The sequence below is a fragment of the Scomber japonicus genome, chromosome 9 (genome assembly GCF_027409825.1).
Source record: "Scomber japonicus isolate fScoJap1 chromosome 9, fScoJap1.pri, whole genome shotgun sequence".
Taxonomy (NCBI): Eukaryota; Metazoa; Chordata; class Actinopteri; order Scombriformes; family Scombridae; genus Scomber; species Scomber japonicus.
This window is the reverse complement of record NC_070586.1, coordinates 24,681,011-24,699,377: the sequence shown is the minus strand read 5'-3', so window position 1 is coordinate 24,699,377 and position 18,367 is coordinate 24,681,011. Positions and strand designations below refer to the sequence as shown.

The following is an 18,367-nucleotide window of genomic DNA, read 5'->3' as shown; positions in this document are numbered from 1 at the left end:
AGTTTGACAATAAACTTTAGGCCTATTGTATAAAATGACATTAATGCAGTAAAACAGTGAACTTCACTAGGAATTTGATAATTATAACTAACTAAACTAATTAAATACCAAAAAAAAAACCCCAAACATATATATTTAACCCGAATTAAGAAAAAGGATCAAATATACATTATACTGCCTACATATCAAAAAAAAAAAAAAAATCAAAAAATCCATATTCAAAAAATATCAGCACACATCGGGCAACATATATTCCCATAACAGTACATCTGTGAATGGCCAATATTGACCTTTATATCGGTTGGGCTCTAGCACCACAGACATACATTTGTATATGTCTGCTTCTAGCACTACTTGCTCCATTGCTCAGGCACCTATGTTGGTGACTTTTCTTTAAAACTTTATTAACAGCACAGTGATATTACAATACAAACAATACAGTACAGGGAGTATTGTAGAAAAACCACATAAGCTAAACGTGTACAATGTAATAAGATGCATAATACAGAAATACACACAATAAATAAATATAACTTTAATTGAAAAAGCAATATTGCAAACCAGCATAAATCATGTGGTAATATTGTCCACATTTGTTTCTCATGAGTGGCTCTTCCGGCTGTGGAGGTCCTAGTGTTCACTTTTAGTAGCCCTTAACTAATCCTGTGCAAAATTGGACAGTCAGTTTCATTTTTCTAAAGTAAAATTTAAAGCCTAAAGGCTTTATCTTTACGCTGTATTTCTTTTGTAACGGTAGTTGTGTTTATAATTGTTGCGAGTGTGAATAATTAAATCCTCGTATTTTATTTTACTGTCACCGCACAGGCATATCTGAAGACCCCGTTTATACACAGAGCTTTAGCGTGACCTCTACTGCAGTTGAAAATACTTGGGAGCGGAGGTTGAATCCATTGATTTTTGACGATGTAAGTCATCTCTGGAAGGATTCGGTGACAAATTTGAATGAGAAGCTCCTTCTTTTTTGTGTATAACCATCGCAAGAAGGGCTTATGTGCTCCTCGCCGCTAAATTTCCGACTCGGGGTGCTCAGTGTTGTCGGGGTTGAGTCCGTTTCAGCTGCACTGCATCAACATGGTGAGTGAGATTTGTCGCACTTCATTGATAAAACATCAGCTGGCAACATCAAATATCATGTAAATATGTACTGCGACTTTGTTGACATGTTTTAATTCAAAACGACGTTTGTGTTTGCAGTGAAATGATTGCTTTATCTGTGAGCCACGGCAGGTGCTTTGCTAATGTTAGCTGCAATAGGCTCATCAGCTAGGTGAGCAGTGGTGCTGAGAATATTCAAATAGTCTTGATTAAAGCGGTGTTCACGTACGTAGTGTTTTCAGTTTATATTAAATGGTGTTTTAGGGTACATACTGAAGAGAAGTTTTAATTTATCAGCCTGTATCATTTAGTTTTAGCAGTTAGCATCCCATTTAGCTGACAGCAGGACACCTTTTTTTGAGAAGTCAAGGTGTGTTCACCTACCTGAATGTGCTCAGTTTGACCTCAGGGTGCCCTCAAAGGAACGGTGGAGTAACATTATTGTAAAATGTCACTATTCTTAATCTATTCATAACTTCACAAGTAACTGTTGAACACTATCACATTTAAATTTCATTTCTGACAAAGAATTTTTAACATATGTAATTTACATCATTTAAATTTACAGAGGGGAATCACACCTGTACATATATTTACAGTTCTGATTGCATCCATTATAGTGTTAGTAAAATGATATATCATTTTGTCTTACACCCCAATAATTTCCACAGTTTCTAAGACTGTTTTTATCTTGAATCTCAACTTAACTGGCAACATTTTAATTTGACAATATCAACAGTAACCTGGGATGAAATTTAATCATGTGCATGCTCCAATTCAACTTAATTATTGTTGATGTAATCTTTGGGATTTTTGTAAATGTCGGTTTTGTTCAGTTGATTTGTATTTCATGCTGCACATCATGCGGTCAACATTTTCACACTCTGCCAAATGTTATCCTGTGTTACAGCAGCAGCTATGACAGGTAAATAATGATTCATTTGTTTAATTAGTGTCAGTAATGGGAAAATGATTGGCAGGCGGGTAGATATATTAATTCCTCAAAGAGGGAGGGAGGGAGGGCTGATGGGTGAGTTCATTAACTGTGGCAAAGAGAACACAAAAAAGCCAATATCTTACCATAATAATGACAAAAATCGTATTGCTTATTATATGATCATATTGCAGTATTTGTATTAAACATGATGCACATTATACATCTCTAGCAGCAACTACAGCTGCAATATTGCAATGAAAAAGTCTTAGATGTCCTACTCTCAACAGTTTACAGCTAGATAAACAGACCCGAGAGCAGTCAAGATGAATAAAAAGGGAGAGCATGGATCAAAAAGAGGTTTCAAAGTTAGTTTCATGGGCAAAATAGTAGTGAGATGTTTGAGCTCTTATGGATGGTGGTTATCACTGCAGCTCCCACTCCTCGCCCCCCACAGATTTCATTTGGTTGTTGGGTGGAGGGGGTCAAGCAGACTGGGCAAGATAAGGGAGTCCATGCTGGCTCAATTTCCCCCAGGCCTGAGATCCTTGCAGGTTTCCCACAGAGAATGGTCAGCACCCACCAAACCGAGGATGTATGCTTTTGACCTATATAGCATGACCATTACACACATGGAGAAATGTCTTGAGTCAGAGAGGTTGTGTTTGGCCACGCTTCACATCTGAGCAAGGATAATTGCCAAGTTGATGGCACCCACTCTCCTCTCTGTGGCTCCAGAAGAGGTATTGACTTCTGCTTTTTGGAGCTTACACCATGCTGGGTGACACAGGGGATCCCCATGACCAATTCCAAATCTAGGTCTAGTGTACATGTCTGGCCTCATCACCTCTCCTGTCATCCTCATCCTCCTTCCGTAGCTTCTGCTCTCTGAAATAGCTTTAACCACCACTCGAAAACATGTTTACTAGTGTTAAGTACATGGGTTAATTATTGTGATGAATGTTTTCTATGTGAGCAGAATATGTGTGAGGTAAGGTTAGCTTGTTCAACTACCTATTGTGCAGTGTAGATGAAAACATTATTGCTTACTGGGTAAAATGTTCAAATATGGGAATATCAGTGAAAACCCTAACACAACTTGTATGTTTTAAGCTATTTTGAATTGAGCTTATAGATGCACCTGTTAAAAACTTAAACAAAATAGCTAAAGGTTTCACCAACAATATAGACTCTCAAAATCAACACCATGACACACTTTAGAAAATTAGCTCTTCAATTGTATATTTAAGAATTGAGTGATGGCAGAGAGTTTTGTTTATCCTGATATTGATATTTAGACTGCAGTTATACTGCATGAGGGTAATGCACCTCGCCTATAATCAAATGGACTGGGTTATAATTATTTGTCCTCTTAGAAATGGACTGAAATGCCATGATGTTTGATTAATCTCTTGTTTCCTTTCCTTCGCCATGAATCAACTGATGCAAAGCAGTCTGTATTCAACTTGTAGTAAATCACTTCCCCATACACTGTATATGGAATGGTGAGAACATAAAGAAGGTGGCAGGATTTAGTTTTGTATATCCAGGTGATGAGTTTGCATGTGTTAACTCACTGCTACTACTGACTTTTGTCAGAGAAGCAAATATATTTTATTGGAGATCAGTTAGCTAATTGGTTCTTTTTGCTCAAGTGTGTGCAGGCCCAGATACCAATGATTCCTACTGATTGCCAAAGAGATAGGCCAAGCTGCAGAATTTACCCTACAGTGAGTGGATAAAAGCACAGCATGATGGGAATGATTCTGGGCTCTTAAGCCTAAGTGAATATTGATCTAAGTGTGCCAGGTTGATATTGAGCTCCTTATGTTGCTAAATCTTTGGGTACCAACCACAGGAGTGCTGGCTGTTCATTCTCTTGGGCGCTTGGAAATCTGACATAGTGATTGATATTGCAGGCAGCGTGTCATTTAGTGAACATACTATTCACACTAATTGACTCATATAACTTAAGTTGGTTAATGTATTTAAAATAGTTATTATTTATTGTTATTAATTATTGTTATCAAGGTAAATGTGGCATTTTTTGTTTTGATGAGGTGAGTGATGTATTACAATGTACTATATGTAGTTTTAAGCCATTTTCACATATGAGCCTGGGAACATTTCCGGAGAATCACGTCCAGACATTTCCAGACATGTTCCAGAGTTGCTCTTTCACACATGTAGCACTCAGCAGTAGATTGTCCATGACAGATGCATTCTCATCTACTGGATATACTACATTTGGTTGAGGCGAGGGGATGCGCTTGGGTAGAGCATGCATGATGCAAAAAGTGCACTGCAGCTTAATTTGATTCATTTAAGCTTGTCACCGGAAATAAAACCACTCTTATGAGAAACCACAGGAAGTCCCATGTCCCATTAGCGCTAGCTTCACAGCAGAGCATTCAGGCCCAGTCAAAACAACGCAGCTTAGCTGGCCTGCTGCGTTTCTCCAGTGCCAGCTACATTAAAGAACTGTCATCAACACACTCAGTTGCTCACTATGAATTCTCCACAAAATGACATGCTGTATTCAGACATTGGCTCAATTGAACATTACACAGACTTTGTACTAGGGAACTAGCATGGTAATTTGTTATTTAATGTCAGGTCAGACTGATTCATTTGCATTCACACTTACATCTCCTCTGGATAATATCTGGAAAATTTCAGTGGCATTGCATGTGTAAAAAGAGGCTCTAGGTACAGCAGCCACACATAGTACGTTTTCTGGAAATGTGTACAATAAACCTTTAATAGATTTTATATCTGGCTAATTTAGTGAATCAAATACCTGCAAAAATATCAATCCTCCAGTATTGCCATTAAGCAGTCCTGGTCTTTGTTTTGCAGATATGCCTACAATAGCTTAATACAATGCCTTTAATTTGATAAAACATAATAGAACAATCTCTTCTGGTTAGCTCATATGTTGTTATGTCTCCTAGCACTTCTTAATTGTAATCTTGTAATCTTTAGCTGGTCAGGTAAGTAGGGAGTACTAGGCATTTAAACATTCACAGTGTTATTAACCATGATGTCACATGAGAGTTGTTAGGATCATTTGATGAAGTAATTGAGAGCCACATGAATTAAGCTGTGAATGATGTTCAGGGACTTGGAAAGGGATGTCAAGGTGGCATTGTAAGTCATCTGATAGCCTAAATGTGACAGAGGTCCTGGGTTCAAATCGATGTACGCCACAGTAACAGTTAGTAGTTAGTAGTGAGGAAGTTTTAAGCTTTACAAAGTGCACTCCTTACCTTTGTTTACAGTAAAACGAAGGTAATTCTGTGTTTGAGCTCTGTTTCTTAATCAAGGTCGTAGACGCTAATCTTTCAACAGGTCGTACAGTATTTACTAAGAAAACATCCTGTCCTGTAGTGATTGGCTGAAAGCATCTACCTTATGCCGTGTCATTGGCTGCATTATAAATCAAACATGTGACCTAGGAAAGGGCCATGTAGTCCTTCACATCAAAATGATTGATTTTCTTTGGATCATTGAAATAGTCAGAAAATTTCATGATAATTGTTTATTCATGTAACTCTTTCTTTCTTTTTTTCACTCAAAAACACAAATTTGTTCGTTCCAGGCTGTCAAATGTGGCTTTGCTGCTTTTCTTGGGTCTGTCATTATAGTAAATTTACTATTTGGAGGTTTTGGTCTGTTTGTCAGACAAATAACAGCATTAGAAGACATCACCTTGTGCTCTACAATAATCATTTTTTGTAATCATCAGTTTTCTGATGTTTAAAGGTTGTATGTGTTACTATTACGAAGCTATTCACATTTATTTATTGCCAATGAATAAAATGATTTTAACATAACTTAAAAAAATGATATCTGACTTATCGTGGCGCCCCAGGCCAGAAACTCTGAAATTAAAAAAATCAAACAGATGTGATATTTTTCACAATAGTAACGTCAACAGACAACCGGCATGATGACACAACACAACAAAAATGCTGCTATCTGACTAAAAACACCCAGCAGATATTAGCTCTCCAGCTAATGAGACAGCTAGCTGCCCCTGTTGACACCAACACATTTCCTAACAAAGGACAGCCCACTCCCATGCACACACAGATAAAACATTATTTATTAAACAAAGGACTAGAAAACAAGCCCCAAAGCAAAAGAACATAACTTACCCCATTTTGTATTTTTCTGTTGGTAGTCCAAAGGTGGTAATAAGCTCACATTTCATAACAAAACTGCAGCAAGTTGCTCCCTGGCCACAGCCTGTAGCTTCTCAGCCACAGCGTGTCACTTCACCTTCAATAGTCTCCCACTACAAGCTTAAAGTCCACAGGTGTAACTATATAAAAGGGATTTTTGATTTCTACATACAGAACCTTTTTAAAAGAGTAAACAGTTAATGGAGGAAATGATTGCTAGATAAGTAGATAATGTAAATAATTGTTAGTTGCAGCTTTAAATATTACATCATATAGGCATTAAAGAACATCTCTCGGATATAATACATAGCTAGCTCCAGGAAGCTGTTCAGAATAAGTCATATTTTATTGTAGTTAACTTCAAATACAGATGTCTTAATGAGATGCACAGATGTTTGAGAAATTGTCATGAAGATAAGGAGCTCAAGTTGGTAAAATTTTGAGTTTATTGAAAAGTTTGTTTTAGCAATGTCTGTCGTTCTAAATCTTTAAAAAACACTGTGGCTTCTATATCAACTGGGTTGTGGGACACCTTTTGCCTCCTAAAAGGTGCAACAAAAATAATGCAAATACTTTCAAAAAAGAGATGGGAGTTACATCTAGAATGCATTCAGCTGATATAGTACATAGTTATTCCAAACTATGAATCTTTATCCATTCATATAAACCTGTAGTTCTTATGTATAACTGCTTTACGTCTCGTGTAATTACTATTTAAATGTGATTTTAACCCCCCCCCCTTTTTCTATTTCCACAGGGTGTGATCGGTGTGCAGCTGGTGGTTACCATGGTAATGGCCAGTGTAATTCAAAAAATCATACCTCATTATTCCTTCGCAAGATGGCTACTCTGCAGTGGCAGGTAATTTATAATCCTGTACATCCTGTTTCACATTGCTTTCAGAGCACCACGGTTTCATTTCTTCAGTTCACTCGCATTCTGAGAAGTTGATTTCATGTAGCGTCAAGAACAATGGAGATCAAAATGTTTACTCAGACTGTTCAAAAGGGTTTGGATAGTAGAAGAAAAAGAATTATTAAGTCATACTGCAAAGACCAAAAGGCATCAAAATATTTGGAATGACCCAAGAGGACGGTGCATAAAAATAAAGTGCTTGCCTCCTTTCCTCTAATTAGTGCCACATATGGGTTTTTTTTTTGTTGCTTTTTTTATGCTTCTTGGAACACATTTAATAATTAATTATTTTTTCTTTTTAGGGCACTGTTGAAACATTTTTTGAAAACTTTTACCCTAAGTAGGTGGCCTGCAGTATATTTTGTAATTAATTTTCCATAGAAAATAAATATACAAATGAAAAACAAGATGTGCTGCGGCTCCTTCTATCCTCCTCTAACCCACAGAGGCTGACAAGAGGCTTCCTGAACAAAGTTAAGGAGGTTCAAAATGATGCTCCTGTTGTTAAGCCTCTCACAAGTGCTTTTTAGATGTATATCAGAGTAACTGATGCAAAGTAAAGCTTGAGAAATGTATTTCTGCAACTGTTATTCAGGGGTTAATCATAATGCTCCCAGCTGTTATAAGTTGTTGCTTTGAGTCATGTTCATAGAACTAAGACATAATGTCACTGCTTTCAAAAGCATTTTTCAGTAAGATTTTATACATTATTTTTTCATATGAGAAATCTAAATGGAGAAATGTAAAAGTACACTTGTAACAGTAAGTGAAATTCACTTCACTCTCACCAGCAATTTAAGTGAACAGACAAGAAATTATACAATATGTCTCTTGTTTAAAGCCAAATCAAAGCCTAACCCTAACCTACTCTTTCCATACCTCAGAGTAATCATAATAAATATGTTATTTTATCTAACAGTTGCACCGTGGGGCAGTAAATCTAGCTTTAGTCTGTGTCCTCTTTTTCACTTGTTCCTCCCCTGTACATGTCTTTGCCTGATTCCACACATCTCTCTCCTTCTCTTTGTTCACAGTCTGCGGTGGTATCAGCACCCCACGGAAGATGAGTTGAGGAGCTTAGCTGGGAAACAAAAAGGACAGAAGAGGAAAGACAGGTAGGTGTTGGTGGGGGTGGGGGGTTGTGGAGTGGAGCGGGGCTATGGTTTGGGGGGTTGGGGAAAATGCAATGGCACAGAGGAGGTACGGAAGGCAGTCCTTTCATCAGAGAGGGAAGAAAAGATGAGAAGCAGACATTTGAGATGGATGGAGACCACAGGCATGTCGGCTAAGAGATGAAGCTGATATGTTTACGTGTTTATTGATGTTTTCTTCCTTTATGGCTCCTCATCTGGGCTCAGAGCAACTCAGCTTAGAAGTGGCCCTGTCTAGTGGATGTGAGGAAAGTTGGTTCTATTTTTTTTTTTTTTTTTTTTTTGGAGCCAATACTATTTTGGCTATTTTAGGGGATGACGGTTTAAAAGGATTGCATCCACTCTGAAATCAAAGTTTCCCAAACAGCAATATATCTTCAAAGTGGTCAGATGTCAAGCTTTGATTCTGGAAGATGATTTTTCTTCAAGACTACTATGCAATAAAAAAAATCTCTGACTTTTCAATTTTTCAGGGCTGCAGGTGGAGGTTGAACCATATGTCAGTCCAATGAATTTAGTGCCTTTTCTATTGTACCCTTCTTTTTAAATGTGTATTTAAATTAGAAGTCACAACTGAAAGTTAATCCATACTCTTCCACATGGTGTCCAGATCCTAACTTAAGGCGGTTTTGTAGAACAATCCTTTCTCTGACCCCCATATGAGCTAGGTCAATGCTCTCCAGCACCACATGTTCAGTAATCCCCCGAAGAAAAAGATGGACCACTGTCCTTTTGCCAGCTCGTGCCATGCAGCTCCTTTCCCTTTGTTAACAGTCTGACTCCCTCAGTCAGGGGTGAAGCTGAGCCCCCTTTTTCCTGTCAGGTGCCTCCGAGATGAAATCTGTCCGGGGCATGTTTGGCCCTAGAGTCTTGCAGTGGTATTGTCCTGTGAATTCAGCACACACACAGGGCTGAACAAACAAAGCTCAGAACTGAAGAGTCCCGTCAGAACAGCCATCTACCTGCTGTTTGTGACTTTGTGCTCCCTATGTTTTCCCTTTGGTCATGGAAAAGTACTGTAGTATTAGTGATAATAAAAGTTCACCAATGCCTCCTTATTAAAATTTGTATGACTGAGCTGCATTAAATGTAGCAAGAAAGAAAAGTTCATGAGGTGACATCTGCTTTACTGCACATTAATTAAGGTAGGATATTTGTGTACTTTGGTAAATATTCAGCAATAATGTAAAATACATAATTTAGTGTTTATAGGCCAGAACATTGAAACATCACTAGTATGCTCTTATAATTGAAGGACAGATCACCACCTCAGACTACCATCGTGCTAAACCTGCAATAGCGATCCTTGAAATGGTAAAAGAGTGAGGGTACATGTTTTGACTGCTATGCAATTTTCAATTTTTATAAAAGGTAAAATGAGACAAAAATGACTCTTTTCAGCTTAATCCTGGATGTTCTAATTTGTATTTCTACAGAGGTTGAAAAATGTCAGTGGTCTTGCATTTGCTGTTGCATTTTAGAGTTGCTTTTTTCTCAGTTTTCCTGACACTAGTTGTTTTGCTGCTCTGTCCTCTTTGCCCTAGGAAGTACAATGGTCACATAGACAATAAGCCGCTAACAGTTCCCAAGGACATAGACTTACAGCTGGAGACGAAATGCATCACAGAAGTCGACACATTAGGTATAAATCAAAGAGGACATATGTCTACTGAAGAAAGTTTCTTCTTGAATGTTTACTCATATGCTTTTATGTGCATATGCTGTAGAGTATCCATCAGGATTTAATTATACTCTTTATGCCCCCAGCGTTGCACTACTTCCCAGAGTTCCAGTGGCTGGTGGACTTCACAGTAGCAGCGACTGTGGTCTATCTGATAACAGAGCTCTACTATAGTGTGGCTCAGCCCTCAGGAGAGATGAACATCAGTGTGGTCTGGTGCCTACTAGTACTCGCCTTTGTCATGTATCCTTGAATCAGTCACTCATTGCATCTCACTTTGCCTTTTTTAGCAACGTCAACTGTTGTTTGAATTGGTAACACATCTGTGCTGCATGTCACATCTGTAGGTCGAACGACAGATGTGAACTAACCTGTTTTCTATGAAGTCTCTTCTGCTCACATGTCAATTATTTTCACTCACCATCATTCTATATATGCTGTGGGTTAAAATCTTTGTCTATAAGAGAGACCAAATCATTCCACCTTGATTGTATTGATGCAGCAGTGGCAGCGAGAGGCTATAAAATGACTCCTAAAGCTCCCACTGGCTTGACTTCCAGCACCTTTATGCTCCACCGCTACCTGCTATTTTGCTACACTGAATGATGGTTAAATAATATGCATTATCCTCGCCACCAACCACAGGAATCAATCTTTCCAGTGCTCCTGGTCAGGCCCAGCTCACCGTGGTTAGATGGTGTGTCATTTCCTGCCTACGTTGGGAGATTGGAGGTCCAATTTTCACAGCCCAACAGACTGATATGCTTGGGGAAAAGGACAGACCGGGGAAACAGATGAAATGGGACTATGAAGATGAGGGAACATGTTGGCTCAATATATGTGTTAATGGGACACTTGATTTCAGTTTTCCTATTTCAGCCATGATGACATGTTTTAAGACTCTCGCCCTTGAGATCAGCGCTACTGCTCTGTTAACCCTCTCTGATAATACTGGAGCAGCACACTCTTCAAGTAGTTGCATCTGATAGCACATCACCCCCCCTCCTCCTTGTTTACTGAAATACATAAATGTGACTGAATGTCCTAACCTTTGGCCAATTCTGACAGGCCAACACAGGGGTATATTAATTGTAGCCCACTACATGACGGCTGTATTGCATGGCTGTATTTCTCTTTTCAACCTCATGCTGGCTAGAGCTGGTCTGGTAAGTGTTTATACAGCTGTCTTCACAGTCCTTAAAAAAGGGTCAGAAAAGAAAGAAGACTCTTTTCGATTGAATACCATTCTTGAAAGGCAGTGAAATATTGGTATGTTGTCACATGAAATGTTGCAGAAACAGTTTCACCTCCATGGTAACCAGAGTTCACTCCAGAAACTTGCTCTGTCCATACCCTTCTGATCAGGGTGGACTGGGGCAGCCATAAAATACTATAACCTTGAAGGCATGCACCAGTGCCAAAAAAGCACACATTCAGCACCTGCACATATTGTGGCATTAAGTGTCCGAGGGTTCACACAGGGTCTTTAAGTATGCATAAGTTCTGTGTGCTTGTTTAAAGACGAAACATTTTGTGTGGTGAATAGAGTGTGCGTTACTGTGTTCAAACTGTTTTATATTGATTGATGTATAATTGATTCCTTTGTGTAAAAGGCATTGAAAATGTATCCGCAAAGCGATGCTTAATATACCAGTGTACTTCTGGAGATGTTTTTCCTTGACACTGTCACTGCAGAAAGACCCTTTATTCTCTAACGGCCCACTATTTCAAGCTGGAGGAAGGAGGAGAGCGCTCACTCTGCATTACTTTTGCTTTCTTCTTTTTTGTCAAAGCCATGGCCATTCTCATTGTCACTGAAAATTACCTGGAGTTTGGTCTGGAGACTGGTGAGTGCAGCACCATGCTTTTATGTCAAGAAACTTAAACTGACCCTGTTGATAACAAAATCTTTACACTTTTGGCCCTAGTTAGTGAGCAGAATATTTCTTTTTCTAGGTTTTTCAAATTTCTCTGACAGCGCTCTACACTTTCTGGAACACCAGGGCTTAGAGTCCCAGTAAGTACATTTATCAGTATTCCCTTAGTATCATCATTTTTGTTTTCTCTGCCTTCATGAATTCTTTATGACTCATGAACCTACACTAGTTTCTCACTGTGTATATCCTCTTTTACAGGGGTCCCATATCCAAACTCACCTTCAAGCTGATCCTGGCCCTACTCTGCTCTCTGATCGGGGCTTTTCTAACTTTCCCTGGTCTGCGGTTGGCCCAGATGCACCTTGATGCTCTCAATCTGACCACAGCCAGATTTACACAGTGAGTCGACTACAGTAATAGTCTTCAGATCTGTGTTCACTCATGTATTTTTCATCTAATATGTTTGATATCGTTCCTTATCCATAAAGTCTTCTGAGTTTGACATAGCACAGAAAAGTGTGTTGTTAACCACCCTGCCAAATTTGAATGATTAAAACAATCGCCAAATATATGAAATTCGGCTTCAAAGTTGTGTAAAACTCAGCCTTTTTCTCTGCTACCAAACGCTGTGGGAGTGTCTGCTGAAACCCCGCCCCCTACCAAGTGTCACCTGTCAATCAAAGTCACCACTTCTACCAGAAACATGGATGCTATGTCTGAGAGCTTTCTGCTGCTAACTCAGCTGTTAGCTCGGTGGCTAATTTGGCTACTACCTCGGCGGCTAACTCAGCTAACTGGCTAACTGGCTAACCGGCGGTGCTTGTCAGACTCGCCCACTAAATCCTGAACACAGAAATCTTGAAACACAGTTAGTGAAGCCTAGCTCCACAATTCAAATCTAAATAGTTGAAATGCTTTTTACACCTTTTTTAGAAATACATTTATGACCTATTTAATGTGTTTAGAAGAAAAAGAACATGATGGCTTTTGATAAAAAAGGGCACATTGTTTTCAAACAATAATGACTTGACAGTTTAACAACAGATAAAAGATGTACAAATCTCTTTACATATGCAGAAGTACTCCTCAAGACCTGTAAACAAAATTTGATATGTAAAATCAGTAGAGTTCCTGTTTTAGACTAGTTTCTGGTCAGGAACAATTGTAATGTCCTATTTTTTCACTTTTGCCAGTTGCACATGTTACACCTCACATATACTGTTGACACCATATCTCAGGTGAAAACTATATCTTCCATGTTATCTCATGTTTAATAAATTCATTTTTATTGGAATAGACTTGTGTCTTTGTATTATCAAGTGTGGTCTAGTGTGTCCTTGGTTCTAGGCTCGTTTAATATATGATGTGCTCAGATTGGCCTCAAACACAGCGCTCAAATATCTCACTATCCTTTCTTAGTATAAGCATAGCGCAGTTGTACGTGTCTCCTACTATTCAGAGTGTGTCAGATACGAGAGAGCACCCTGTCAGCCACATGAAGACTTGATCATTTGGGGCCGATTTCTATTTCAGAACTCACTGGGTGGCACGTCTATGACCATGATGGGGGGTGCAGTGCAGGGAGCACATTGCATCCAGATAATCCACTTTGGCATAGCAGACTCTCCAAAATGGCCTCCTCTTCCATTCCCCTCTTAACTGTCATGAGCTTACATCCTCAGACACTGTCACTAACGGGGATTATCTCCAAGCCCTTTAAAATCTATGCTGTGGTTATCTTCTCAGCCCTCTCTGAGAAAGTTGTTCTGATAATGTGGACCTTATTTTTCAGTGTGTTTACTTGAAATTCAGATTAAATAGCAGCTATTTTAGTGAGTTTAGTTTTCCTGAATATGTGGGACTCATCAATGGTTATTCTGAGTAAATATGTCTTTATAAATATATCTTATCTTTCACCTCTCCTTTCCTGTAGGACTCTGCTTCATATCAACTTCCTCTCCCCTCTTATCATGGTCCTGCTGTGGGTGAAGCCCATTACCAAGGACTACCTAATGAACCCCACTCTGGGAAAGGAGAGTGTGCCTTTGTAAGTAAAAGTAATTATCTGGTTCTGGCAATCCTTTTAACCTGATCCAGATGTGCCCTACACTGCAGGCTCCACAGCCAGAATGACTGCTATTATTTGTTAGCTGGTAGTTCATTCCAAGATCAGTTCCAACAATCTTCGATTTGTTACATAGGTTTCAATCCAGGCATGTCATATGACTGTGATAGCATCAAAGTCAAACATGAAGACTGGCACTTGTTACAGTCCCCCTTTTTAACCTTTTTATCTCTCAATTTCACACTCTTTTACTTTTTCTCCTGATTTGTGTATGACATCTTTTGCTCTTGCTATCTTTTCTTTCTGTCTCATTGTCTCTGTCTACCGTCTAAATGATGGAGCAGTTACATGATGTGTTGAGTTCGTGGGCCAGCAAAGCTGTCATCCCTTCATCTTTCTTCGTCTCTTACTCACTCCTGTCTTTCTATTAATATCAGGATGACTGAGCAGACGTATGATACGTTACGGTTATGGGCCATCATACTGATGTGTATGCTCCGGCTCACCATGATGAGACATCATTTGCAGGCCTACCTCAACCTGGCCCAGAAGGGTGTGGACCAGATGAAGAAGGAGGCGGGGCGGATAAGTACCGTTGACCTGCAGAAGATGGTAATTGAAATGATTTGCATAATAATCCTGATTATACCATCTGCAATTCTGTACAGCTTGACTGATTAAAGCTGTGATTCCATAGTAACCACTTAGATGGAGCCACCTTGCTGGCCTTGCAGAAGTGGAGAATTTTAGGATTAAGCCAATTCCCCCTTCTTAAAAGCAAATATAGACACATTTAGGGCCCTATCTTTGAATGAAGGAGCAAAGCACAAAACTCATCTATGCACAGAGCATGCATTATGCAGGAGGCACGCTGCACACCTGCAGTGCACTTTGAAATTGGATACAGTATCAGTGGTGGTTGATCACATCATAGTCTTTATAAGTCCCCCTAAACATGAAGCACTGTTTGGTCTAGTCCAGACTCTTGCAAGTGTGATTATGTAGCAGTCAGAATATATGGAGCTGAAAAGATTATGTCAAACGCAGGAAATGTCTTTTTGGTTATTTGAGTTCCATCTCTGGAGATGTTGAAAGTTATGTGCTACAACAGGAAAATATCAGACAGGGTTGATGAAGCAGGTGCACTTACTATTGTTACATGTCACAAAATCATGATGAAATATTTAATCACATGATGAAGCTTAAAATGTAGTCTCTTACTAATGTTACAGTTGTCAATAAGCCTTCTATATATTGTATTGCCACCTGAGATGATTTGCAAGATGTTTTTTTATTAGTTTGGTTTTTGTCAAATCAACCATAGTCTTATTAGCAGTTTGTGTAACAGTTCATAGTAATGGTGTTCTTCCTCTCTACTTTTACCCAGGTTGCACGTGTTTTTTACTACTTGTGTGTAATCGCACTACAGTATGTGGCACCACTGGTGATGTTGCTACATACAACTTTGCTGCTAAAAACTTTAGGTGAGTAATTCCTTCCTACGTAGAATATGTCAGTTTCTCTTTTAAGTTGCAGCTATTTCCTCACTCTCTTAACTATAGGTGGACACTCCTGGTGGGTTTATCCTGAAGAAGACCTGCCTTGCACCCATGAAATGAACTCTGATTCTGTAATGGAGGCAGTACCAACAGCAGCCCCCACACCAGCTTCAGTGATAGAAACAGGAGCACGGGCATCAGTAGCCCAGCTGTCGATGGCCCTGGGAGGCCTGCGGACTGTCTTCAGCCCCCTGCTTTTCCGGGGCCTGTTCTCCTTCTTTACTTGGTGGATTGCAGCCTGTCTGTTCTCCACCTCGCTCTTTGGCCTCTTCTACCATCAGTATCTCATGGCAGCATAGCATCACCAACCTGACGGCGTCACCCAGACTCCAGCAGGGCTGCAAGATGTTCGGCCTGATCAAAAAAGGACTGCGTGGGGCAGCAGAGGCCTATCGATGACTCTGCTCCACAACTCCTCCTTTCCTTTCTCCCTCTCTCATAATAACTGACCATATCATCAGAGCTCCTGGTTCAACTTCCAGTGCTTCCTCCACGGATGACTCTGTGAACTCTTGTCATTGTTTTTACTACTACGACCACTACCTTTTTTGTTTGGAGAGCAAGATTTATAAACTTTAATAACAGACTAAATTGTGAATTGGAATAATAATAATACGTCAGTGGGTTGGCACAATAATGAGAAATTGGTCCAGCTTGCCGTATGAAATTTGAATGGTACTATGAAGTAAAATACGGTGTCTCTGATGCTAACAACTAATTACACATGTTAAAATGTGGTGTGGTAGTTTTGCTCATTCCCACCAGTTTTAGGTGAGCCAATGGGGAGACTTAAACTGATGTTCTTGTTAATACGTGTTGACAGTTTTTCATATGGAATGACGTAAACTCATCAACAATTTCAGATTCTTGATATACTAGTGGTAGGTACTTCAGTAAGCCCTAAGTTGAGTAATTTAGTAATGTAATTTTCATCAGAACTTGAAACGTGGCAGGAGTCAGTTTTCGGACTGTTGCCTTTCAATTGAAATCCCTTTCATTAACAATGAACTCTTAAATAGTATTTGCATTGAATTATACCAGAAACTGATGAAGAAAAACCTTTGCATGAGTCCATACAAAGTTGTTTTGTTGGTATACATGTGCAGGGCCTGACATAAGAAGAGTCACACAACTATCTATATTCCTTTCTGTATTACAGTCCAACACGGTGCTAAATTGCTATAAAGGTGCATTGCAGCCTATAGAAGCTGCATTTGGGGCACAGAATTCAATCTGGAAATGTTTATGGAGGCTAATGTGTGACATTGAAGTCCCAAATCATCTTTACCCACTCAGAGTAGTTTATTCCTCACATTTTCAAATGCTTCAGGGAACTGATAAACCATTATTGTGGCTCCCTGTGTTTTTTGATCAGAAATAGTAAATTTGTGTGTCAATAGCCCATTAAATGCCCAAATTCCATTGTCCACGGGACAAAGGTGTCTGAGAGAGTCTTAAAATGGTCCAGCAAGGACCAGTGAATCTGTCTGTAGGAGGAGGAGGAGGAGGGAGTGGCAGCCTGTTGATATTCCCCTGAATGTTTTCTGGTGAGGGTTAGAGCATAGACAGTCCGGAGCAAGATAAGATGTTAACCTCATAAACATCTCATGGACTTGAAGGTGATTTGTCTAACAGAACTTGACATCAAGGACAAAACTAGGTTCTTAAAATAAAAGGCGTTCCAATAGACTTAGATTTTTAATTTGCATTGTAACTGAGCCATTTTTGAAGAGATGAGAGAGATATAAGCTGTTTTGGAGCGGGAATGATGCTTTAAAGGGAGGACAGCACTTATAGTTCAGTGAAGGTATGTGCTTGTGTCTAAGTGTGTGTCTGCATCTATAGGATCACTGCTGAAGGTCAGCTGTAATCTGAAAGGGCATTGTGATCAAGAGGAGATGTCAACTAATGTTGATAAGCTAACGCCTTTATGTTCTCCTTTCCTTTTTTTAACCATTACCCCATCCCCTTTTACTCTTAAACTCATTTGAGAACAATCTTTTATTTGTTTTTATTGTTTTTTTTCTAATGGATCAAATTGTGGGTTTGTAAAACTTGATTTTAAAAATGGTGCCAAGTGAGTCTGTTCCCCTGTCCCCAGTTGCTGTAGATTCAGTGTCTGCCAGTGTTTGAAACTAAAATTGGACACTGGTGGCCTTATGATTTCTGTAGATCCACATGAAAAAAGAGGGAATTAGCTCTGGTGCACAACACGACGTAACGGTATTTACAAGTCTCATTGCATACTGTAATTCTTTGGGGGGTAAATGTTTGCACAAGAAGTCATTGTGTTAATGAGGCACTGGGCCAATACGATTGTCTAGTCTATTCAAGAATGTAGGATACATGGTGGTACACAATCGCGCCGTTGTCTGGCATTTTGTTTGGTTATGACATTTGTTATATCATAGAGCTGTGATTTATGAATTCCAGCTCTATGAATTTTGTACAGAATACATTTTACAGAGTCGAGCAGCACCATATCACATTTTTCAGCTCCTGATGTCGAAAGTCTTAGCTTCAGTTTGTGTCTGTTTTTAAATTATGGGGAATATGCACATAATGAATGTATCAATCCTGCCTAATTTCTAGATTTTTTTTCAAGAAAATAATTTGTATGGTGAGTTGATTTAACACCCCCCCACCTCCACCCCTCCACCCCCCTGCCCTTCCCGAGCTCTTTACTTGTCTGCTACCATCTGTTAATCTGCCTTTCCCACAACTGTGTGTGGTTAGGTCAAACTAAATCTAATTTGTCCTAATGACTTTTTTTTAAATTGATTTTTGGTATTTATTATGTTGAGGCCTGTAAACATTTCTTATTTTAACATCAAACACTTTATTTTGTTATTCGAGTGCATGGTGACTTAAATCAGTTGTTT

At 39.2% G+C, this 18,367-nt stretch overlaps 1 protein-coding gene across 1 annotated transcript; it reads left to right on the top strand.

Moving 5' to 3' along the window:
* The first annotated feature begins 874 nt into the window (after positions 1-874).
* Positions 875-18,140, top strand: tmem161b (transmembrane protein 161B). Its single transcript, XM_053326057.1, has 12 exons — positions 875-1,095; positions 6,995-7,098; positions 8,187-8,267; positions 9,848-9,945; positions 10,071-10,227; positions 11,680-11,831; positions 11,941-12,001; positions 12,120-12,260; positions 13,795-13,908; positions 14,364-14,538; positions 15,314-15,410; positions 15,489-18,140. The coding sequence occupies exons 1-12, from the start codon at positions 1,093-1,095 to the stop codon at positions 15,782-15,784; spliced, it is 1,479 nt and encodes a 492-aa protein (XP_053182032.1). The 5' UTR covers positions 875-1,092; the 3' UTR covers positions 15,785-18,140.
* The last annotated feature ends 227 nt before the right edge of the window (positions 18,141-18,367 follow it).